A 25687-nucleotide genomic window follows, 5' to 3' on the forward strand; every position below is an offset into this window, starting at 1 on the left:
ATTATATTAAATAATTGTTAGGATTAATTAAGAACAATTCTAGAACTAAAATCACAATGGTAAAATTAACCAGCTCTCGCTGCGAAAATTATCTAAATCTAAAAACTAGAATTCCAAATCTCTTTGCAAATCTTAATGATTAAACTAGCATTAAATTCAGGTTTGATAAGTTCACAAAATCCTTAAACCAAATCTCTTTGTGAATAGGTATATTGCTCGTCCAAAAGCAATAAAAACAAGAGTTAATTCAATAAGAGAGAAGATAGGTTCAGAAAATTCAGAAAAATCATATGAAATAATTGTTAGGATTAATTAAGAACAATTCTAGAACTAAAATCACAATGGTAAAATTAACCAGTTCTCGCTGCGAAAATTATCTAAGTCTAAAAACTAGAATTCCAAATCTCTTTGCAAATCTTAATGATTAAACTAGCATTAAATTCAGGTTTGATAAGTTCACAAAATCCTTAAACCAAATCTCTTTGTGAATACCTATTGCTCATCTAAGATTATTTCAGGAAATTAATAACACTCTCATATCTATCAATTAACCTAAGATCAGATAGGTTGCTCTCCCTACTCTAGAATACACAATAAACCAATCTAGATGAAGAACTCTATAGATATTACCCTAACAATCTGATAACCTAATAATTCATGAATTCCTTTGAAAACCCTAAACCTAACAAGAGATCTACTCAGACATGATCAATGAAATAAAAATCATGAATAAAATAGATATCATTAAGAAATTAAAAGAAGAAGTAAGGGAGTTCTGAATCTTCTTTGAAGGAGTCTTGATTCTTCTCTCCAAAAGCTCTGACCTAAAAATCTTATTTATATTCCTAAAACACGTCCAGGGACTAATGATGCAAATATGGAAAACTTTGGGGCAGCTTTGTAAATCTTCAAAACTTTTGGGAAAACTTCCGATTGTTCTTGTAAGCACTGCATCGATCGATGCTTTGGTTGCCTCGGTCGATGCATCCTTCTGAACTCGTCTCCCAACTTCACAACTCAGCCTCAATGCTTGAATATGCTCAAAATCCTCTTATTTATCTCCATTATGCTCCCATCCATGCTAAATCCTAAAGACTCAAAAAGACTCTAAAAACACCAAAAGACTCTATAAATAAAAAAACTTATATCATGGCAAAAAACACCTAAAAATCATGATATATCAGTGGAATCAAGGCAATGAAGAGGAGGATGTTCTAGTGGCTCAGTTGATTGTTGTCTGGCTTTTATTAGATGGCTAGAGTTGAGTCTTTAGAATGTTGTCTAGGATTGATGGTTCTTTGGTTGTTGTTTCATTTATTTATTGGTTTAGATGTTATGGTTTAACTATTGGTTAATTCACTACAAGTAAACATGGAATTACCGACTACAAAAACTGTCACTACACAGTCGTAAACTACTTAGTAACGACTGATTTGCGATTGACTTACGTAGTCGCTAAACAGAGCGTCGTTAAAATAATCAGTTGCGAAAGAGTCGTTAAGAAGCTACTAATTGACAACTGATAATATTGGTCGCTTTTCCCTCGCCAAACAATCGAGAAAAGTTGCGACTGAATTGCAACGCCTGAGCGACTGGTTTGGTTACTCATTTGTGACTGTATTGGTTACTGATTTGTGTCTGTCTCGGTGACTGTTTTACGACTGTTTAATTATCGATTTATCATGCTTTTTAAAAAAATCCAGTTAAATTGAATTATTTGATTTTGTAATAACAAATTAAAACTGATTATCAAAACTATAACTAAAACATAACAAACATGAAATTAAACAAAGACATAAGTTTCAACATACATAAGTTCTAGAAAACATACCAAACAACTCACACCAAGTTCAAGAGTACAAGTACAACCATTACAAAAGTTTTTAAGTTCATGAGGGAAGGAGGGATAGTGAAGGAACCTAAATTTGATCATCAGCAGGGTCGGGGTCATTGGTTTGAGACTTGAAGAAGGCGAGAAAGTTTCGGTTATTTGCGCTAAAATACTTCTTCATCATCACCAAGTGTTTGATCTCTGCTTGTTTCTCAACTGCAACCCGCAAAGCCTCAGCTGCAACCCGTGAAGCCTCTACTTCACGCTCTGCTTGTAGAGCTGTTGTTGCTCTATCTTGCAGTTGCCTTCTTCAAGCTGTTGTTGCAGGCTTGTGAAAGAAGAAGAGCTTCCTGGGAACTTCCGCTTCCCGTTGATGTAACTCCCTAGACTTCCAACTCCAAAGTATGTTCCTCTATCGCTTATGAAAGTAGACTACATACACAAAACAGAGAGAAAAAGTTAACATATTTACTTAACAATGAAAAACTTAATAGCTTATTAGAAAGAAGCAAATTACCTGAAGAAATAGCTCATCATCCTCCTCTTGAGATAGCTCTGATCGACATGAAGTACTATTAGAAGACTCGTCATTATCCAGAGCAGCCAACTTAGCTTCCCTTTTTTTCTTATATGCCTCATGAACTGCTTGCGCTTTCTTATCGACAAAAGTACCATCTTTTTTGGTATGAGTCCTGATGAAAACTTCCGGAATAGTTGGCGGTCTTCCCAATTCCGCTTCCAGAAATGTTAGACAGTGAAAAGATTATGATGTAACTCACCATCTCTTGTTCGATTTGTAAGTAAGAATTTGGCCCTGATACATATCTTGTGAGGACCAAGACCATTACGGTCAGACATTCGTGCTCCTGAAGTGGTTGCACTCTTTGCTTCTGTGTCCTAATATTCACACATTTCTTTCCAAAGAATACCCTCAATCCAAGTCGGTTTCACTTGATCTCGATGACCTGCTGCCTTGGAAACCATGTCTTTTATACGGCTTTGACAAATGGTATAGAACTTTTCTTGAACCACAACGGTTAGTGAGGGATCCCAAGTGTTTGTTTTCTACAAAAGAAGAAGGGAGACTAGTGTTTGTGATCAAAAAACCAAAAAAAAATTAAAAATACAGAAGTCAAATTGAAAGGAGTAGAAGTGTACCGCAAATTCTAAGAAGTATATTTCTCTTCTTTCATTAGAAACACAACCCCAACTACATATAATATGGCCCATCAAACTTGTTTGTAAACACTTTTGCAATCTTTCGGGTAAGTTTTGACTTGTCCTTACCAAACCTTCAAACACGAACAAATCGAAAGACCAATCAATATGAAACACAAACAAATCAATACTAAAAACAAATCAATACAAAAGACCAAATCAATTCTAATCCAATATTAAAAATTCTAATCAATCCAATACCAAATCAATTCTTACCAAGTGGTTCCAGTCTCAAATCTGGGAGAGAGGATGGTGGTATATAACTCTTGGCCTGGCTGGACAAGCATGTCATGTAAAGAAGCGAGTACATCAGCTGGGGGATTTGATTGCCTTAAACCGTCATCCTCAGAATCAGCTTCGTCTTCTTCTTCCTTATGTGAGTTTTACGCTTAAGAACTGTGATGCGATGCAGAGGATGCTCGAGGTTGAGGAGATGGTCGAGGATGATTTGAGACTGGAGGTTGAGGAGACTGTCGAGGATGATTCGAGACTTGAGGAGACTGTCGAGGATGATTCGAGACTGAAGGTTGAGAAGACTCTCGAGGTTGACTCGATAATTCTTGTGTATTCGTCGCTGAGGCGAGAGGTTGAGGAAAAGGACGCATGGTTGGAGCTACGCTGGAAGGAGATGCTCCAGGAAAGCTCCTCGAGTTCTGACAAAGATTTGTCGGAGTTGGATAGTCCCTGTAAGTAGGTATCGCTGTAGGCTGGAGTATTAGGACGGGAATTTCCTGAGAATCAGTGTCTGGGTTATTAGGGTTCGCTGGCGTGAAGGCATATTGGCTGGGAAGATTAGCGGGTCTTCGATTCGTTGTTTGTGAGGTTCCAGTGGTTCGATTTGAGGGGTTTCTTCTTCTTCCTCCTATTTTCATTACTCCAGCCATCAAAATCGAGAAAGATACAAGGAGGGACTATGGTTTGTCGATTGAGAGTAATTGAGGTCTACGGTTTTTTTAGGAATAAACGAAAGAAGAAGAAAAAAAAATTGAGAAAGAACGAGGGATTAGGGTTTTCTCAGGGAAGAAGAAGAATGAGATTTGGGTTTTCGCCAAATTGTTAAGGCCTAAATTTGGTTTCAGGCCCAAATTAAATAAACCAGTCGCTAAAGAGTAGCTATTTAGTCACATTATTTGGCGACTGTCAAAGTGGTCGCCAAATTAGTCGCAAATTGGTGACTACACTGCGACATTATGAATCAGTCTCGAATTAGCGGCTATTAGACGACAGTTTTATTTTAGTAGCCATTGAATAGTAAAACAATCGCAATTCAGTCACGAAATTTAGTGACTGTGTTTTAAGTTGCAACTTGTAGTCGCCAATTCCATATTTTCTTGTAGTGATTGGTTAATGGTTTATTAATTTATTAGATTAATATTTGGTTATTTCCGTTGTTTGATTAGAATGTGGTTAGGTGGTTAGTGGGTATAGGATCACTAAATTATTATTGTTATATAAAAAAAAAGGGTCGGGTCGCTTCAACCTCTTCTTGAATCTTCTTGGATTTCAGAGGAAAGTTCAAGCATCTCAGAGTTTGATGATAAAAATATAATACCGTGAAGGTCATACACTCATACTCTAGGGAAGAGATTCTATAAAGTGATGTTGTACATGTTATATGCATAACAAATAGAGAATATATATAAGTACAAGAACACAATTCAGTTGCTACTATCGTGCTTATATAGGTTCCACGGCGGTTCTTGGATCAAGTCCGTGCTTAATATCCTCTGAAAGTGTTGATGATTCTTTACTAGGTTCAGTGGGAATTTGCAACATGTCTAAGAGGGACTTCAGTAGCATCTGATGCTTTTTTCTTTTTGATCTTGGCTCGGCAACATAGGCAAAGAAACACCAAGGAAAAAATAACACCTGATATAGTAAACACCGATGTAGAAAAACAGAGAAAAATGTTTGATTAGTGACTTTGTAATAAAACAATTTGAATTATCACTGGGGAGGAAACTAACCTATGAGAATCAAGATCAACACATCCCCTGTAGAAAGATTAAAGAAGTAATATTTGTAAGCATATAACCAAAGTAAATCATTAACGAACAATTGACTCAGAGAAGAAAGGTTTATGTACCTATTATCCATTGAACAAATGATTCTGCATCAATCAAATGGCACCAAAAATAAAGTTAATACAGAACTTTGAAACAAAATGAAACTAATTAGAGATTGTTTTTTTGTTTGGTAAAATGATCCAATTAAAGAAACCTTATAACTCTTAGAACTGCATGTTAGGCTATAGGGGTCTTTACAATAGCAGAGGAACGCACGTGAGGTCTGATTATATCCACAAGTACCCTCAGCGTCTATGAACATTGAATAATCCAAATATATAGAGAAATTTTGTAAATATATAGACACCAACTAAAATCCAAATTGAAACATACCTTTTGGTGGATGACATTTAACTCCTGGTGTTAAGTTTTCATTGAAGCCATGACATTTACCATGAGAGGATAGACATTCTTGACACGCATTCTCGTTGATCACTACCTTCACCTCAAACCCTTTTCGTAAACACTTTCCAAATTGGTCACATTCAACTCTTTCTCTTTTGTAACCATCGTAAGAATGATCATGGTGAAACTGGACGGCAGTTCTCAGGTTTTTTTCCAGGGTTTTCAGACACTGAGATCGGACCTATCTCAGGACATTTATAGCTCGAAATGTTAGGAATTAAAGAGGAGCATTGGTAGAATACGGTGACGGACTGACGGTCTTGTAGGTTGGTGAAAGCTCGAAAGTGTCGGGAGGCAAGGTTGTGTTGGTGAATACAGAGGAGCAAAATTAACCTAGAAGGTCTTGTTTGGCAAGCGTAAGAGTATTTTTGGTTTTAGATGAATAGAGTGGTGATGTTGTTTTTGTTGCAGTGAAGCTCCAGCAATGGGTGATCGCAATCTTTATGACGATCCCTCCCGAGAAGGGGAACCCAGCGGTAATGTTACCACATTGAAACGGAGTCTCACACCAGCCACGTCCTTGTTTACTTGAAGCACAAGAAAGAGGGTGAAATGAGGAGAAGATGAAGAACCCGAACATCATTTGTTTGATTCTTTGGTTCAAGAACAATGTGTCTTCGTAGTTTGGTGGTTTGTGTTGAGAGAAGTAGAGAAAATATATTAATAAGGTAGATAGAGATAATTAAGCACCCTCAGGACCATGTCAAGTGGGGGACATAAGAGCAATCCCATTGCACATCCTGTGGGATGTCTTTTATTTATTTAGTAATATAATAAAAAAAAAGTTTTATTCCTAATATTTGAGAGACAGAGATCTCTGCACCGATTCTTTTAGATCCTCAGAGACCCGATAGGTGTCATTTGTTGGTTAAGTATTGTTTGTTTTTTTTATCTCTTCTTCCTTTTCTTCTTACTCTCTCGACAAAATCGAAACAATGAAATACGAAATCGAAACGATCGAAGTTCTGATCGGATTCCAGAAACTCGCCCACATGATCTCGCCTCGTCGTCTTCTTCTTCGATTCGGTCCAACTCTTCGACCTATGGAGAAGGCTGTGGAATACAAGAGAACCCTCACAGCTGCCAAATTAGAAAAGGTAATCGCAATTGCTTATTCTTGATCTCATTGATTCCCTTTTTATTTTTATTTTTGTTCTTTTGCCGAATATGTTTCAATTTAGGGTTCTGTTCTTTATCTATCTCTTGTGTTTCTTCCTTGTTCGTTTGTGTTTGGGATTGTCGATTGGGTTGTTTGATATTTTATAAATATTCTTGTTTCGTTTAAACTTGGTTACAATTTGGAGATGTAATACAAGACAAATTGGTTTCTTATGATTGTTAAAGTGTTTAAAACAGAGCAATTGGATTGGATTGTATCTTTGTGATTATATCTTAGAAAACAGAGCAAATGGATTGGTTTCTCGATTGGATTGTATCTTTGTGATTATATCTTAGAAAACAGAGCAAATGGATTGGTTTCTCGATTGGATTGTATCTTAGAATATTGGACTGGATTGTATTTTTGTAAAACACAAACTTGGTTAAAGTGTTTTCTGAGTGTGGAATTGGATTGTACAATTGCACAAATACTGACTAAACTTGAGGTAGAATAGCAATTTTCTTTCCCGGTTATCTTTATCCTCTTTCATATGTGAGATACATCTGATGAAGTTGAGCAGGCATCCTTGGTGATAGATACTGACTTTCCAAGCTTGGTTTTAGGTTGGAAGAGTTATAGAACTATTTCGGGATTCAGGTGGTCAGTCAAGTGGCACAGATCAGGGTAGATGGCAAGCTGAACTTGCTCAGGTCTTGGTGAAACTGCTTCAGCTCTGTTAAAAGAGGCTTCCCCTTCGTCATTGGATTTTTCACCAGCAAACCCAAAGTCTGTGCACATGAAGAAACATTTGGCTTCCTCAACACAGGAGATGCCCACACCAGTAGCAAAACAGCAATGGCCCTCAGGCCGTGCTAACGGTGGATTTTTCCCCAGCATACCCAAAATTAATGCACGTGATGAAGATCCTAGTTCAAGAGGTAACACAGCTCCATCTGCAAAGAAGAAGCAGTTGACTTTCTCCCCTAGCTTTAGTTTGCAGTCACGAAAGCGATCTTTCTCCCATGAGAGGATGCTTGAGAGTTAGATGGAAAATGGTTTTGGTTTGTTTGATTGTTGCTTGTAAAACAAGTTCTCTGAATTCTTAAAAAAATTTGACACCCAAGGATGACTAATGGGATACAAAAAATAAAAACAAGAGTGTGATCTAAACTTAGATTAATATTATTTTTAGTATTATTAAAAGTTTGTGACACTCATTTGAGGTTGTAAAATGACCATGCTCTAAGAATAGACTTGGGCCTTGAGGTGTCACATATCAAATTTATTATTACTGTTTACTTAAGAGAATGGCGGGAATGCTATATAGTAAAACTTCTATAAATTATTAAAAACATCTATATCCCTATGTTCAGCAAAGTCCAGTCCTTAAAGAAAAAAAATCTATAATGGAGCCTTGGCAAAATCCAAAAAAATCTAAAATCCCTTAATAATTTTTTTTTTTCTAAAAAAAATTAGGTCTTCTTACTTTAAGAGCTTTTCCAGCATTCATAATTGACCCATGTCATTTGCTTATCTTGCCAGGCAGAAACAAGCCATAGACGACAAAAAAAAAAAAAAAAAACAGGCCAAAAATGTTACATCGCTTCAATTAACATTTTTTTTTTTTTTTTGTGAAACGGCGTAAATTAACTTTGGCATCACTTTCTAATGCATTTTATGTTAACATAGTTTATACGCTTACGTTTTTCGGGTTAACTTAAAACTTTCAAATTTGTTAGTCTAAGTAACAATAGAAAAAATCAATTGGTGGTCAATATTTTAAAGATTTCTACCCAAATATCTAGAAGTTGATTCCTAGAAAATGCACTTTCTTAGCAGATTAAAAGTGCAATGCCAATCAAAAGTTCCAAAGTGTCGTAGGTGTAAGTAACATTCCATTTTCAAGAAAAATGATAGTATATGCAGAGGAACTGAGGCCCGGCCCATGACACAATCAAGTGAAGCTATGGATTAGGGTATGAAAATATAGGAGCATATTTTAATTTTTTTTTTTAAAACCTTCTTATTTAAGCCTTTTATAATTCTTTTCCTGCTGGGTTTTCTTTTTATCATCTTTTATGGGCATTAAGCCTATTAATAAAATGTTACTTAAATATCTTGTTAAGTAAGTTTTTGTTTGGTAAAATTTTTAGCTTTTTAAATAAATACCCTAAACAACTTGTCCAAGACTTCTTTGAAGCAACAAAATCGAAGGGTTTCCAACTTTCTAAAAAATCAAGGTAGGTACCTTGAATTGAATTCTGGATTTTGAAGTTTCACGTAGCTTTAGTGTTTAGATACATAGATTGGTGTTGGATTAGTAATAGTGATTTTGCAAGCAAAAGTGTGAAAAGAACAATATTTAAAGAATGGATTTTGTTTTTGCTTTTTTTTTTGTTCTCTTTTTACAAATTGGCTATGAAATAAAACATTGCTCTCAGTTTTAGTAAGGTTATTTATATTATTATTATTATTATTTATGAGTTTACAAAAAAAAAATTATAGGGCATAATTTTTTTTTTTGGTGTTGGGAGTTAAAAAATGCCAGACCAGCACTAGAGGAATTTAAAAGAATTTGGTGATTTATGTCATCAAAATGCATTTATCTTTTTTATTAACTATTCTAAAAAAAATTATAATTAAACGTGCTTGAACTGGAGTTATTTTAGAATGGATGATCTTCCAAGAATTAATTATAGAAACCATGTAAGCATGGACAAAACATGGCAAAAAATTGGATAGATGTGAGGATGATAAATAAGTCTTCAAAATTTTTCGGACGTAGGGAAACAGGCTGTCAAATAAAAATAGGCCAACATATCAAGAGAGAATGTAGGGTTCATAAAAAAGAAGATGAAGATCGGAACATTACAGTATGTACGTAGAGTAGTCTGTCATGGTCTCAAAAGTTAAGGATAGCATTATTCATCGTTGGTATGGTGAAGGAGAACAAAGAGAAATCTAAGTGTGATGGAGCACAAAGAGAAATCTAAGTGTGATGGAGAAAGTTGCACGTCATGGAAGTGGTCATGAACTTATTTATCATAATTGCACATGTTGCATTTAAGTCCGAAAAATCGAAAAAGGAAAAATCAGACATAATTTTGTATTTTTCTCATTATCCATCTATATCTCTTCTTTAGATAGGTTTGGTCAAATATTTTTATAATTAAAATTTATTATACCCTTAAAAAAATGGGATAACTAAAACCCTTTAATTAAAATTATCGACCACTAATAAAAAATTAACATCAAATCCAAGTATCATATCGTATAAATTAAAAATTAGAAAATATGAGATAAAAATTTTGAATTACAGAAAAGATATATTACTAAAGAAAGTTATAACAAAAAACTGTTTTTTTAAAAGTTATTTTCCATACAGTTTTGCAATTGACTCATTTTCTAGTTTTTTTCGTAAAATCTTCAACGAATAAATAATCTTCGATTCAAAAGAAGATAGAAGGTCTTCTACTAAGTGCGTTAAACCAATACATGTGACTACTTATAACATCTCACACATAGACAAGATTTTCATTATCCTCTAATTTAATATTGTTTACCCTTTTTGTGTTTTGTATTGTTTCTTCGAGCATGCATAACCTAATTAAAACTTGATTTCCTCAAATATAAAACTTTTTGACTGTTAATTACTATATTCATTCATTTTGTGGGTTTTGGATCAATTTCTAATGGTATATATCCTTTTCATTTTATTTACAGAAAAATGCAGTGAATACATTTTTAAATAAAACTAACTATTTGTACTTTCTTGTGATATCAATAAAATTATAAAACATAACTTTCGCAGAATATATATTCTAATTTTCTGAAAACATGATTATGTATATGATAAATACCGATATTTTGGTAATGTTTATTTTAAAAATCTCTACGAAATTAGATATATGGGTTGAGTGGGGGCATGACTTTCAAGGTTGTAGGAGCATTTAAAAGTATTCACAGCCCTTTTATTTGCAAATCAGATTTTTTTTTCTTTTTTCTTTTTAAGGAAAAATTGGAAATAAATGATAAATAAGTAAAGTGTTGTCTATCTATGTATTTTATATTTCTATGACAAAATATCAATCATTCCTAAATTACCTTTGTAACTGATTTAGCCAATTTTAAAAATAAAAATTAAGATAAATTCTTAGGAAAATGATGAAAAAGTAACGAGGATCCTTATAACATCGAAACTATATTATTTTTATTGTTTTTTTGGATGGACAAATATGACCTACAAGTTTAAGAATACACATTCTGAATTTAAAATATGTATTCTATACATTGTGCATGTTTTACAATATTTAGATAATATATTCTGTGCACTCTACATGTTTTATGAAATTTTGAAGTTTATCTATGTTCTACTGGTATTATGGTATTAGAATACTAATGTCTACAAAATTGATAATAGATATTCTATTGATATCCTATATATTCCGAAAAAAAAGAAAAAAAAAATCTGTAGAATATAAAATTTCTTTTTTAAAATGGAAAATAAATCGTAAAATAGTGAAATTTAATTAAGCATTTTGGACACTCGTTTTCCAAGTCTACATAAAAGCAATTTGGACAATTTTAAATTATGTAAATATCAAGAGTCATGAAAACTAACGATACACATGACAAAACTGAGCCATCAATGACATTACCAAGTCAACTATTTTAAAGTCTTAGTTTTCAAATTCACACGGCACAAGGAGAGTGATCCAAGTTTGGCAACAGAGCAAAAAACAAAAACAGAGTAAAGAAAACGAGTCATTCGAATTGGAGCAAACCATCACACATTTATTCTTATTGTTGATCCATCCAACAATTAGCACCCAAAGCATAAACTAAAGTTGAATGAAGAATCTAAGCAACATGAGTACGTACTAGAAATCAATAATCAAACTCATGCAAGGAAATCCAGAATTTTACCAGACGCTTAGGTTATAAAATTGAAATCGAATGGAGGGGGGTGGAGAGAGAGAATTAGATTGAAAAAGAATATAAAAATTTATTTGGTTTGGAGTTATTTAAGAGGATATAACCATTATGAAAGCTCTACTTTTGTGAACAAGAGAATCGTAGAAGAAGAAGAAAAAGACTTTGCTTTTTGAGTTATCTACAGCAACAAAAATAATGAGAAAGTGAATAAATGTTGTATTTTTCCCTATATATTCTCCAAACTGTTTGAGAAATAGATCAATATTGTTTTGGTAACTCGAATCAGCAAATCAGCAATTATATGTTCTCGTCCCAAACGTCACTCGAATCAGCAATCTCTAGGCTTTTTGCCAGAGATTTTTACCGGTTGAGCTATTAGCTCTTAGTCATGTAACAACATTCTAATTTGGGCATTTCATGACCATTACGTAGGATGATGACTATCATCACAACTATAAATTAACAACTTTTTCTATCCAACTTTTATCGAATCATTAGCTTCGTCTCTTCATTTTCCTTTGTAATTCAGCTCGGTCGAGTATCTTCCACAAAAAGACATTATCAGAACTATTAATGATTATAGTTGGGGAAACCATCAGAACGTGATCTATAGGACCCTATAGGCTATATCTATACCGTGCAATGAAAGTTTTGATTTTTTTTTTTTTTTTTTTTTTTTTTTTAGTTTTGAAGTTTAGACAGGTCAAATCTGAAAAATGTGCATGGTTTGAGTTTTAACGGACGAAGTGAAGTGATCCAACCGTTTCATTTTTATATAAATGTCGAAAGTAAATGACACTCTTCACTCTATGCACTAAATACGTAGAGTGCGTAGAGTGAAGTAATAAAAAGTACGTCTTCAATTTGATCAAATTAAAAAGGAAAAAAGTACTTCGTCATAGGTGCCGGCCGCTATACATACGTGTGCATGTGTAGTAACTAAAAGAGATATAGTGATGGACAAATTCCATAATAAAATAAAATACTGAGGTAAAATTTCTAATTTCCTGCCGTGATTTTTTTTTTTTTTCCTGCCTGCGGTGATTTGGTTTAGTATAAATGTCTTCTTTCAAAAAATAAGGTTGTGACTTGTGAGTTTTTCAAAATCTGTTCGATGACTTTAGTGTATAACAACACGATTAACAGATTTAAGACAAGACAAGAAAAGTAATGATACCAAATTTGTCGTACGTGCACATGGCTGTTCTGCTGCAATTTTTCTTATTTTGGGGACTCAATATATTATTGTAATGCTTTGAGTTCGATGATTAGTAGTACTAAGTACATACTAGTATTAATGATTATGGTTATGATGGTACTCATCATTACTGTTGTATTAATTGATTTGCATGGGAATAGCCAAATGCTTTGAAGTTTGAATAGTCCATGTGATGAAACTCCCTTGCTTCGTGGGCTGCGTTATCTATTGCTTCTAATTATTATTAGAATAACTATATGGAGTAACTAAATTATATCGAAGTCGATAATTTTACGTTTAAGAAACTGTTATGGCACCCTTTAAAACAAGTTAAATTTACCCTGCATAGTTTTTTTTTAATCTCGTCTGAAACCACAATCTCACACTTTTTCTTCTAAAATTTGCAAAATTTTTTTGATATATTAGACCTTTTTTTTTTTTGTAATTTGATATACATAATTTATTATATTGTTCTATTCTACGTACGTGTGTATTCATTGTTCAAAAGACTTTTTATCCCGCCTCTTCTCTCACCTCCAAGTTTCACTCTTTCTTTAAATGATAGCGGACTGTCAAAAATCTCCACTTGCATATCCATCCCCTTCTTTGTAATTCAAACCGAGTCGTCTTGGCAGTGGCGACGATGCTAGGACGAGATGAAGATCCGGTCGGAACAATAAGCGGGAGAGTGAGTTTGGCCTCGACCAGTCACAGGAGTTCGGTAGGAGCTTCCAAAAGCTTTAGAGATGTGTTTGTATCTCAGGGGGACGAGGTGTTTGGGAAGAGCGAACGACGTGAGGAAGATGACGTTGAACTCCGGTGGGCCGCGATTGAGCGATTGCCAACCTTTGATCGGCTACGTAAAGGCATGTTGCCACAAACGACGGTCAATGGTGAGATTGAGCTGGAGGATGTTAACCTCATGAGGCTCCAACCTAAGGAGAAGAAACAACTTATGGAAATGATCTTGAGTGTTGTTGAAGAAGACAATGAAAAGTTTCTACGTGGATTGAGAGAAAGAACAGACAGGTACGTATGATAACAAAAAAATTAGACAAACCTTATATTTATAATTTTTTGGCTACAAAAAAATTAGACAAACCTTTTATTTATAATTATTTGGCTGAAAAATTTGGATTTTTTTTTTTTGTCGAAAACAGAGTTGGAATCCAGGTTCCGAAAATTGAAGTGAGGTATGAGAATCTTTCAGTGGAAGGAGATGTGTGTAGTGCTAGTAGAGCGCTTCCTACTCTCTTCAACGTCACTTTAAATACAATGCAGGTTCGATTTGTTTTATATCCATTGGGTTGTGTTGTTTTGTTTTTGTTGAGAAAATAAAATCTAAGTTTCACAAAGAAGATCTCTCAACTTCCGAGGTCCAAGTTGAATTTATGAAATTTCTGATATTATTTTCAAGCTCTTATCTATTTACAAAATGATGTTATTTAAGATTCTTCGGTTTTAATTTATGTATGTAGAGCATTCTAGGATTCTTCCACTTCATTCCATCTAAAAAGAAGAAGATTCAGATACTTAAAGACATCAGTGGCATTATCAAACCATCAAGGTAACAAAACCAAAATGTGAATGTCTTTCTTTGATATATTTGATGAGTTTGAGATACAGTAGTATTGTTGAACATTTCCAGGATGGCCTTATTACTTGGTCCACCAAGTTCAGGGAAAACAACTTTGTTACAAGCTTTGGCTGGGAAGCTCGATGACACACTCCAGGTTTGTACCTAGAACTCCTGGTTGAGATGAACCTTTCCGATTCTTATTATCGTCTAACCTGGAAATGGCAAACAGATGTCCGGGAGGATAACTTATTGCGGTCATGAGTTCCACGAGTTTGTTCCTCAAAAGACGTGTGCCTACATTAGTCAACATGACCTTCACTTTGGGGAAATGACGGTGAGACAGACTCTGGATTTTTCGGGACGATGTCTAGGTGTTGGGACACGGTACCAGTTGATGGCTGAGCTCTCAAGGAGGGAGAGAGAAGAGGGAATAAAGCCAGACCCTAAAATTGATGCATTCATGAAATCTATTGCAATATCAGGGCAAGAAACTAGTTTGGTTACAGATTATGTACTTAAGGTACTTTATTTGTGCTTTCTCTAACAAAGTGAATTAAAAAATATATTTTGACCTTATACTTGGTTAATGTCACTTGACAGATACTTGGTTTAGACATATGTGCTGACATACTTGTCGGAGACGTAATGAGAAGAGGTGTTTCTGGTGGACAACGAAAGCGTCTGACAACAGGTAAAACTTTGATTATTACATATGTTCAGTTTGATATATTCTTGATTCATTACAGTAACTTTGTAGACGTGTTCATAAACTTGGATGACACTTAATCTTAATTGAGCAGGAGAGATGTTGGTAGGACCGGCGAAAGCTCTTTTCATGGATGAAATATCAACAGGGTTGGATAGTTCAACAACATTCCAAATCTGCAAGTTCATGAGGCAACTAGTACATATCTCGGATGTTACAATGATTATTTCACTTCTACAACCTGCACCAGAGACTTTTGAGCTTTTCGACGACATTATCTTACTCTCAGAGGGACAAATTGTCTACCAAGGCTCACGGGACAACGTTCTTGAGTTCTTTGAACACATGGGTTTCCAATGTCCTGAAAGGAAAGGGGTTGCAGATTTCTTGCAAGAAGTTACATCTAAGAAGGACCAAGAACAATATTGGAACAGGAAAGAACAACCTTACAACTATGTCTCCGTTAATGATTTCTCAAGCGGTTTTAACTCTTTTCACACCGGGAAACAACTCACTTCAGAGTTCAGGATTCCCTATGACAAATCTAAAACCCATTCTGCTGCACTAGTCACACAAAAGTATGGTATATCAAACTGGGAGCTATTCAAAGCATGCTTTGATAGAGAATGGCTACTTATGAAACGCAACTCATTTGTGTATGTCTTTAAGACTGTCCAGATTACCATCATGTCTTTGATTACCATGACGGTCTATCTCAGGACAGAAATGCATGTAGGCACGGTGCGAGATGGTCAAAAGTTTTACGGTGCTCTTTTTTTCAGCTTGGTTAATGTAATGTTTAATGGACTTACTGAACTAGCATTTACTGTGATGAGGCTCCCGGTGTTTTACAAACAGAGAGACTTCTTGTTCTATCCTCCATGGGCTTTCGCCTTACCAGCGTGGCTTCTAAAGATTCCGTTATCTCTTATCGAATCAGGAATATGGATCGGTCTTACATATTATACCATAGGTTTTGCTCCTTCTGCTGCAAGGTACATTAATTAGATTTTGCTTCTAGTGCTAGTGAAGATCACTAAAGAACTTTTCTTTATATATATGCTTCTTATTTTCATTTTCTTGAACTAACCAAACTTGTGCCATTAGGTTTTTCCGGCAGTTGTTAGCATACTTCTGTGTGAACCAGATGGCCCTCTCTTTGTTTAGATTCCTTGGAGCCATTGGAAGAACAGAAGTAATCTCTAACTCAATCGGGACCTTCACATTGCTAATTGTATTTACTCTTGGAGGCTTCATTATTGCTAAAGGTATTGACCCGATTATTATACTCGAATAGTTAAAAAAAAAAAAAAAAAACCCATAAATTTGGTTTTAGCCGATAGTAAAATATTTGAGTACATACGTTGGAATTATTATGGAACATATAAAACATGCTTGAGCTAAATAATCAAACTAGTCCCATTTCCAAATGAGGTAGTGTCTTTTGGTATCATTTTGCGGCAGGTGTCTATGAGCTCTTGTTAAGTGAAAACATGATTTATATATTTTCATTCACAGATGATATCCAGCCTTGGATGACTTGGGCCTATTATTTGTCCCCTATGATGTACGGACAAACCGCTATTGTTATGAATGAATTTCTCGATGAGCGATGGAGCAGTGTAAGATTTCACAAAATCCTTCTCTTGTTGACTACTCTTTAACAATTGTGATGCAAAATCTGTTCTGTTACATGATGCAGCCAAACTATGATACAAGCATCAACGCGAAAACTGTTGGAGAGGTCCTACTTAAGAGCCGGGGCTTCTTCACGGAGCCATATTGGTTTTGGATAAGTATTGTGGCGCTACTTGGGTTTTCTTTGTTGTTCAATCTCTTTTACATACTAGCCTTGATGTATTTGAACCGTAAGTGCTCATATTTATAGTTTTCAGGTTATTTTAGACTTTGGAGTAGAATCATTTATCTAGTTGGCATGGTCTTGAAATAAATAATTTCTTCAGCTCTTGGTAACTCCAAAGCTACAGTTGAGGAAGAAGTTAAAGACAAACAAAAAGGAACAGAAGGTGATCTTTGACTTCTTTAATTTTAAGTTTCTTTTTTTCGATTATTCTGTCTGCTTCAGACTAGATTATGTTTCTTGTTTCTTCTGACTATACTGAGAAATTGCAGGTTCTGTAGTGGAACTCAACAATAGTTCTTCAAGTCATGGTCCAAAGAGAGGAATGGTTTTACCTTTCCAACCGCTTTCTCTAGCATTCAACAATGTGAACTACTACGTGGATATGCCTACAGTAAGTAACTGTATCTCATACTATTTAGACATCACAAGTTACGTTTCAAATGCGTTTTAAGCATTAGTTGTTCCTTTAAAATTATTGCAGGAAATGAAGGCTCAAGGAGTTGAAAGTGATCGACTTCAATTACTAAGAGACGTTGGTGGAGCTTTCAGGCCAGGCATATTGACAGCATTGGTTGGTGTTAGTGGTGCAGGTAAGACAACATTAATGGATGTCTTGGCTGGTAGGAAAACAGGTGGTTACATCGAAGGCAGTATTAGCATATCTGGTTACAGTAAGAACCAAGAAACATTTGCTCGAGTCAGCGGTTACTGTGAACAAAATGATATCCATTCTCCACATGTTACTGTTTCTGAATCCCTCATCTATTCAGCTTGGCTTCGTCTTTCAGCCGACATAGATGCCAAAACACGAGAGGTGAGTAGATTATTATGAAAAATCAGAATCGTGTGCAAGACTTGATAAACAAGTAAACTCCTTTGCTTATTTATGTGATTGATAGATGTTTGTTGAAGAAGTGATGGAGCTGGTTGAGCTCAAACCCATTAGAAACTCAATAGTTGGCCTTCCTGGAGTTGATGGTCTTTCAACAGAACAGAGGAAAAGGCTTACTATTGCAGTTGAATTGGTAGCTAACCCGTCTATAATCTTCATGGATGAGCCAACTTCTGGTCTTGATGCAAGAGCTGCCGCCATTGTTATGCGTACTGTTAGGAATACCGTAGATACAGGAAGAACTGTTGTTTGTACAATTCACCAGCCTAGCATCGACATTTTTGAATCTTTCGATGAGGTTTGCCTCCATAAAAATATTCCACTTTTTGTCCAAGAAACATGATAAATTTAACAAAATTATCTTTGGTTAATGCAGCTTCTGTTGATGAAAAGAGGAGGCCAAGTTATATATGCTGGAAGTTTAGGGCATCACTCACAGAAACTTATTGAATACTTTGAGGTCAATCATCTTTTTTTTTTTTTTTTTTTTCACATCATGGAATTAATTAACTATATTTATAACCTTTTTGCAGGGTGTTGAAGGGGTTCCAAAGATCAAAGACGGATACAATCCTGCGACGTGGATGCTCGACGTTACTACTCCTTCAATCGAGTCACAAATGAGCTTGGACTTTTCTCAAATATTCGCCAACTCCTCTCTTTATCGGTATGTTTAAGAAAAATGCTACTGAGAAACAAGAGAATTAATTATTACACTGTCTTTTTATATATGAACTCTTATGTTTATCTCAGGAGAAATCAAGAACTCATCAAAGAACTCAGTACACCACCACCTGGATCAAAAGATCTCTACTTCCGAACCAAGTATGCGCAACCGTTTTCTACTCAAACCAAAGCTTGCTTCTGGAAACAGTACTGGTCATACTGGAGACATCCTCAGTACAATGCTATCCGGTTTCTCATGACAGTAGTCATTGGTGTCTTGTTTGGTCTAATATTCTGGCAAATAGGAACAAAAATGTAAGCCTTGTTTTCTTTTTTTATTTTTTATTTATTCTATTATTAAACCATTATCTTATCAAAATGTGACGGATTGGTACAAAAACCAAAACAGAGAGAACGAACAAGACTTGAATAATTTCTTTGGAGCCATGTACGCTGCTGTATTGTTTCTTGGTGTCACCAACGCTGCAACAGTTCAACCCGCAATTGCCATTGAGCGAACAGTTTTCTACCGCGAAAAAGCAGCTGGAATGTACTCCGCTATTCCCTATGCCATTTCGCAGGTTAAAATCATTCTAATATTTTTTTCTTAATGTTATTAGATATAGTTTTTTCAATATAGTTTGATAAAAATAAGAAATCAAACGAAAATGAATTTTAAAATGGTGTAGGTAGCAGTGGAAATCATGTACAACACGATACAAACCGGAGTTTACACGCTAATCCTTTACTCAATGATCGGATGCGATTGGACTGTGACCAAATTCTTGTGGTTCTACTACTATATGTTGACAAGCTTCATCTACTTTACGCTATACGGTATGATGCTTATGGCATTGACACCAAACTATCAGATTGCTGGAATCTGCATGTCCTTCTTCCTTAGTCTCTGGAATCTCTTCTCCGGTTTCCTTATCCCCAGACCGGTAAATTAAGCAACTTACATTTGATAATATCAACTAAAAAAATTTTAAGAGTTAAAAGTTTTTGTTTGGATTAAAATGCAGCAAATACCATTATGGTGGAGATGGTACTATTGGGCAACACCTGTGGCTTGGACATTGTATGGACTCATCACATCTCAAGTTGGAGACAAGGATTCAGTGGTGCACATCACTGGGATAGGAGACATAGATCTCAAAATATTGCTCAAAGAAGGATTCGGGTTCGAACATGACTTCTTACCAGTTGTTGCCGTTGTCCACATCGCCTGGATTCTGCTCTTCGTCTTTGTTTTCGCCTATGGTATTAAGTTCCTCAACTTCCAAAGAAGATAAAGACCTTAAAAGAATAGTGTGGGAAATTATGAACTAAAAACAAAAAGAAAGCCTAGTCTGGTTACGTGATAGCTAAGTCAATGTTGAATATAAAGAATGTAATTAGCTGTTTTCATGCTTAATATGTTAACACTATAATGTTATACTCTGTAAAGCTTATATTATATAGTATAGTTGAGATGTATTAATTGTATTAAGTTTCCTTTTGCTTAATATACTTAGTATATAACTAAGATGTAATTCTACTGAGTTTGGTTAATGAGAAATTAAATTATTCTTTCATCTCTCTCTCTAACTGTCAACATGGTATCAGAGCAAGAACGTTAGTGAGAGAATCTTCTTTTGCTTTGTTGAAATCGATTGATTCATCATCCGATCTTTCGTTTTCTCTTTTGATTTCTCATTCAATCATCTTCTTCTCTTTGGGTTTTTTCGTTTATCTTTCTTTTTGGAGCTCAAATCCAGCTCGATTTCACAAATTTGTTTCGCGATGAGTGCGACATTTGATCAGATTGCTTCTCTCTTTGTTTTTCATCTTTTGCTGGCGATTGCGGTTTTTGTTATTCTCGTTGTTGCTCTCGTAAGTGTTCTTCTTGTTACTTTCTCTACTTGAGAGATTGGGGTTTTCCGATTTTGTTTTTGGCATCGTATTCTTGGATTATGGCGAATTCAGTATCCGATTCGGCTCAACAACCTGACCAATACAACAATCCTTACTTCCTCCATGGCACGGATCATGCTGGTTTGATATTAGTCTCGGATAGGTTGACTACCGGTGCAGATTTTAATTCATGGCGCAGGTCCATGCGAATGGCTCTTAATGTCAGGAACAAATTGGGTTTTATTGTTGGTACGATCTCTAAACCATCCTCAGATCATCGTGATTATGGTTCTTGGAGTCGTTGCAACAATATGGTCTCCACCTGGTTGATGAATTCTGTATCCAAAAAGATAGGCCAGAATCTTTTGTTTATTCCAACAACATAAGGAATTTGGAAGGATATTATCTCTAGGTTCAAACAAGATGATGCTCCGAGAGTTTATGAAATAGAGCAGAAGCTGAGCTCAATTCATCAAGGAGCGATGGATGTGACTGCTTATTACACTGAATTGGTAACTCTCTGGGAGGAACTAAAGAACTATGTAGAACTACCTGTTTGTACATGTGGGAAGTGTGAGTGTATTGCTGCTTTGTTGTGGGAGAAACTACAACAGAGGAGGCGTGTGACTAAATTCTTGATGGGTTTGAATGACTCTTATGAAGCCACTCGCCGTCATATCTTGATGATCAAACCTATGCCTTCTATTGAGAATGCTTTTCACATGGTGACTGAAGATGAGAGGCAACGAAACATCGCTAAACCTACTCGGACTGATGGTGTCGTTTTTCAAACTTCTGGTCCTCCTACCTATGATGGTCCGGCGGATAATATGGCTTATTCTGTTCAGAACACTTATCGTCCAAGGCAATCCTGTCCTCTCTGTACTCATTGTGGCATATCAGGTCATGTAGTTCAGAAATGTTTCAAGTTACATGGATATCCTCCTGGTTATATACCTGGTTTCAAGAGCATTTCTTCTGGTTGTCACTCTCAACGTATGGTTAATCCACAGAGTGTTCAACAAAAAGGACATTCTCAGTCTATTGCTTCACCACATCAGCCGAGGGCTCATGCAGTTGCGAACATCACATCTTCTTCACCATATGTCCCTCCTCCGGCTTTAAATGCAATTAATCTGGATGTTAGCAAGATGACCTCTGACCAGATGCAAACTCTGATCCAACAACTCTCGACGCACATGCAACTTCCAGAAAATCAAGCTCCTTCCAAGGTTTCTTCCATTTCTGAACATGGTGCTATGGCTATTCAATCCTCTGATGGTACTATTCCATTTCCTTCTGCATCTCTTCGTTATGAAAATAAAAACCTTACTTTCCAACATTAATGCTTATCATCTCTTTATTCAAAGCTACCACATGGTTCTTGGATTATAGATTCTGGTGCTACCACGCATGTTTGTTCTGATTTGGCTTTGTTTAGAGAGACTATTCCTGTTTCTGGTGTAACGGTTTCCTTGCCTGATGACACTAGAGTTGCGATTGCACACACATGCACAATTTATCTCTCACATTCACTCTTTTTACATGATGTTTTACATGTACCCTCATTCAAGTTTAATCTCATATATGTTAGTAGTCTGCTAAGGTCTAGTAGTTGTTCTGCACATTTCTTTGCTAATTCTTTTTTCATTCAGGAGTTTATTCAGGGCTTGATGATTGGTAAAGGCATCCTACTGCATAATCTCTACATCTTGCAACTTGACTCTCCTGCACCACATACTTCGTCTTCTTTAGCATCTTCTTCTTCGCATTTCTTTGGATCCTTGACGGTTGATGGGGATCTCTGGCATACACGCCTTGGACATCCATCTTCTGACAAGTTACAACACATTCCGGGTATTGTCTCGAAGTCTAAAAAGAATTCTTCACCTTGTCATGTTTGTCATTTAGCTAAACAAAAAAAGATTGTCTTTTGAGTCACATAGTAAACTGTCTTCTTTACCATTCGATTTACTTCACTTGGATGTATGGGGTCCATTTTCCATAGAGTCTGTAGATGGTTTCAAATTCTTTCTTACTATCGTTGATGATTGTACTAGAGCAACTTGGGTTTACATGTTAAAAAATAAAAGTGATGTTCTTCCTCATTTCAAAGATTTTATACAATTAGCTCAAACTCAATATAAGTCTACTATCAAGACAATTAGAATAGACAATGCTCCAGAACTTGCTTTTACAAATCTAGTTAATCAAAATGGCATTGTTCATCAGTTTTCTTGTGCATACACACCTCAACAAAACTCCACTGTTGAACGGAAACATCAACATCTCCTTAATGTTGCAAGGGCTCTTCTTTTTCAATCAAACATGCCATTAGCATATTGGAGTGATTGTATCTTGACTGCAGTATTTTTGATTAATAGAACTCCATCTACTCTTCTTCATAATGCAACCCCTTATGAACTTCTTACTAAACGAAAACCGGATTATGCTTTGCTTAGGACTTTTGGCTGTCTATGCTATGTTTCGACTTTACAAAAGGATCATCATAAATTTAGTCCTCGTGCTGATAGATGTGTTTTCTTAAGTTATGCAACTGGCTATAAGGGTTATAAGCTTTTGCATCTTGGTACAAATTGTATTTCGATTCCACGTCATGTCATTTTTCATGAAACTATATTTCCTTTTCATGATATCTCTGTTTCTTTTCTCCACCAACGATTTTCAACCGTAGTGTTTTGCCTATCTCTGTTAATCTTCATGATGATGTGATGCATCCATTGTCTATTCCTCCTGCATCTCCACCTCATGCATCATTCACTCATCCATCTGCATACCATACACCATCTTGGGTCGAACAGAATCCCATGGAGACTGTTACATCAGACACATGATTTGTTTCTTTACCCAATGCTCGACCAAAACGTACTGCTAGAGTACCAGGCTATTTGTCTGATTATCATTGTGCTCTTGCTCGTCTATCCCCACCTATTCCACTTCCACAAACACATAAGACACCATATCCCCTATCATCTGTTTTATCTTATACCACCCTAAAAAACCCATACCAGTCCATTGTTCTTTCTTTCTCACTCGAAACAGAACCAACTTCCTTTAAACAAGCTATCCAATGTAAGAAATGGACGAAGGCTATGGATGTGGAGCTTGAGAATATGGAGGTAAGTGGCACGTTCGGTGAGGTTATTTCATTACCACCAGGTAAAAATGTAGTTGGGTGTAAATGGGTTTATACCATTAAGTATAATGCAGATGGAAGTGTTGAGCGATATAAAGCTCGGTTAGTAGCCAAAGGCTATACACAACAAGAGGGTGTCGATTTCTTCGAAACATATTCACCAGGTTCTAGAATGGGAAGTGTGAAGTTTATCTTAGGTCTGGCCGCTAAACGAGGTTGGAGCCTTTGTCAAATGGATGTCACTAGTGCTTTTCTCCACAGTGAGCTTGACGAGGAGATTTACATGAGCTTACCTCTTGGCTACACTCCAGCTTCTGGTGTCTTACCACCAAATCCTGTTTTCCGATTGAAGAAGTCCATCTATGGCTTGAAGCAAGCTTCTCGCCAATGGTATAAGTGTTTCTCGACTGTTCTTTTGAACAATGGTTTTTCAGAAGCTCCTTTTGAAAACACTTTATTTGTCAAAATGACTGATTCATCTTTCATAGCTCTCTTCGTATATGTTGATGACATCATGATTGCAAGTAACAGTGATGTGGAGGTTTCATCTGTCAAAGCTCTTCTGGCCAAGGCTTTTAAGATTAAAGATTTAGGCCAGGCACGGTTCTTCCTTGGGCTTGAGATTGCTCGCAATGCTGATGGGATTTCGGTTAGTCAACGAAAATATTGCCTGGATCTGTTGAGTGATACAGGTTATCTAGGATGCAAACCTAAGAATGTTCCTATGGATCCAATGAAAGCATTGTTTAAGGATACTGGTGTTCTTCTTACCGCAGAGGAAATACGATTATACAGAGCTTTGATTGGTCGCTTGCTTTATTTGACTATTACTCGTCCAGATATCACTTTTGCTGTGAACAAGTTGAGCCAATATCTCTCTTGCCCTACGGATGCACATCTTCTAGCTGCTCAACATGTTCTCAAGTATCTTAACGGGAATCCCGGATAAGGTCTATTCTACTCTGCTCATGATGATATTCGCTTAACTGCTTTTTCCGATGCAGACTGGGGAACTTGTCAAGATACTCGCCGATCAGTCACAGGGATGTGTACTTTCCTTGGTACCTCTCTCATTACTTGGAAATCTAAGAAACAGAAGATTGTCAGTAGTAGCAGTACTGAGTCTAAATATAGAGCTATGGCTATAGCTTCTGATGAATTGGTTTGGTTGGTACAGCTACTACGAGCTCTTCAGATTCCAATTCAGGGTCCTGCCAATCAATTCGGTCTTTCATGAACGTATTAAACATATGGAGATTGATCTCCACAGAACGAGAGATCGGGTACTAGCTGGTTCTCAACAGGTTTTTCATGTTTCTACAGGGAATCAGTTAGCGGATATACTGACGAAACCCTTACAGGCGGGACCGTTTCACTCCATCCTCGACAGGATGTCTGTTTCAAATCTTTTCCTTCCATCTCCAGATTCTAGTTCAAAGACTTGAGGAGGGGATGGTAACACTATAATGTTATACTCTGTATAACTTATATTATATAGTATAGTTGAGATGTATTAAGTGTATTAAGTATATAACTAAGATGTAATTCTACTGAGTTTGGTTAATGAGAAATTAGATTCTTCTTTCATCTCTCTAACTGTCAACATGATAGTTTCCAAGGAGGTCTCTTTATTTATGCAAAAATCATGGATCATACTTTCGTGTAAAACGAAATATCTTCTGAGAAGACTGATACCAAAAGTACTACATCAGCTCTGTTACAAAGAATAAGAAGAGAGAATTGTAACTCACTTTCTTATCAAATTCCTGTTCTGCAAACTATTCTAAAGAATACATGGATTTACATTCCTTAGATTACTCTGCAGCTTCTTATCTTCCATGACATTCAACAAGAAGGTTATATATTATCAGTTCTCAAGAATTCCAACGTAGGAGTAGAAAAAACCATATATATATATATATATATATATATATATATATATATATATATTTTCTGTAGAGGACAATATAAGTTTAAACCATATTTATAAACGTAGTATAGTGACACATATAGATTCCAAACCAATTTCAGGGAAATAAATCATGGAGTTCTTTTTTTTTTTCAGTGGGGATGAAAGCGACTATACTATATTAGCTCCTATCTAGCTCCTTAATTTGTCTGTATTCATTTTTCTTAAGCTGACCAAAGAGAATTTTGGAAACTGGAAGAATCATC

The 25687-nt window shown here is 35.8% G+C and overlaps 1 protein-coding gene, 1 long non-coding RNA gene and 2 pseudogenes across 4 annotated transcripts; 3 read left to right on the forward strand and 1 right to left on the reverse strand.

Annotated features, from left to right (window-relative positions):
• Positions 1–4628: 4628 nt before the first annotated feature.
• On the reverse strand, positions 4629–6171 carry LOC104753635 (LEAF RUST 10 DISEASE-RESISTANCE LOCUS RECEPTOR-LIKE PROTEIN KINASE-like 2.8; annotated as a pseudogene). The gene is made up of 4 exons (XR_015584964.1): positions 5449–6171; positions 5136–5367; positions 5017–5043; positions 4629–4918 (listed from the first exon to the last, which is right to left on the reverse strand). The product of XR_015584964.1 is annotated as an LEAF RUST 10 DISEASE-RESISTANCE LOCUS RECEPTOR-LIKE PROTEIN KINASE-like 2.8 (transcript).
• Positions 6172–6208: 37 nt separating this feature from the next.
• Positions 6209–7822, forward strand: LOC147925588 (uncharacterized). The gene is made up of 2 exons (XR_015584965.1): positions 6209–6617; positions 7243–7822. It is a non-coding gene; the product is annotated as an uncharacterized LOC147925588 (long non-coding RNA).
• A 5143-nt stretch (positions 7823–12965) lies between these two features.
• Positions 12966–25275, forward strand: ABCG39 (pleiotropic drug resistance 11). 2 transcript variants are annotated; one of them, XR_015585366.1, is made up of 21 exons: positions 12966–13781; positions 13913–14033; positions 14231–14319; positions 14401–14485; positions 14561–14851; positions 14932–15022; positions 15132–16032; positions 16145–16305; positions 16556–16659; positions 16740–16905; positions 17002–17064; positions 17171–17292; positions 17383–17715; positions 17801–18091; positions 18170–18253; positions 18327–18460; positions 18547–18774; positions 18869–19040; positions 19149–19403; positions 19485–19879; positions 25124–25275. XR_015585366.1 is itself a non-coding variant. In XM_010497811.3 (20 exons), the coding sequence occupies exons 1-20, from the start codon at positions 13396–13398 to the stop codon at positions 19752–19754; spliced, it is 4347 nt and encodes a 1448-aa protein (XP_010496113.2). In that variant the 5' UTR covers positions 12966–13395; the 3' UTR covers positions 19755–19951. The 2 variants fall into 2 exon arrangements, 1 of the variants encoding a protein (XP_010496113.2); XM_010497811.3 differs by lacking the exon at positions 25124–25275 and having other exon boundaries at positions 19485–19951.
• On the forward strand, positions 20415–22039 carry LOC104773234 (uncharacterized; annotated as a pseudogene).
• Positions 25276–25687: the final 412 nt, after the last annotated feature.

This window comes from Camelina sativa, chromosome 16, assembly GCF_030686135.1.
Source record: "Camelina sativa cultivar CO46 ecotype springtype chromosome 16, ASM3068613v1".
NCBI classification, from domain to species: Eukaryota; Viridiplantae; Streptophyta; class Magnoliopsida; order Brassicales; family Brassicaceae; genus Camelina; species Camelina sativa.

Bases quoted from the DNA above. Each gene is read 5' to 3' on its own strand.
- ABCG39 (XM_010497811.3), top strand. From the start codon at position 13,396: ATGCTAGGACGAGATGAAGATCCGGTCGGAACAATAAGCGGGAGAGTG. The intron at 14,320-14,400 runs GTAACAAAACCA...GAACATTTCCAG, and splicing joins GGCATTATCAAACCATCAAG to GATGGCCTTATTACTTGGTC. The intron at 16,660-16,739 runs GTAAGATTTCAC...TACATGATGCAG, and splicing joins TCGATGAGCGATGGAGCAGT to CCAAACTATGATACAAGCAT.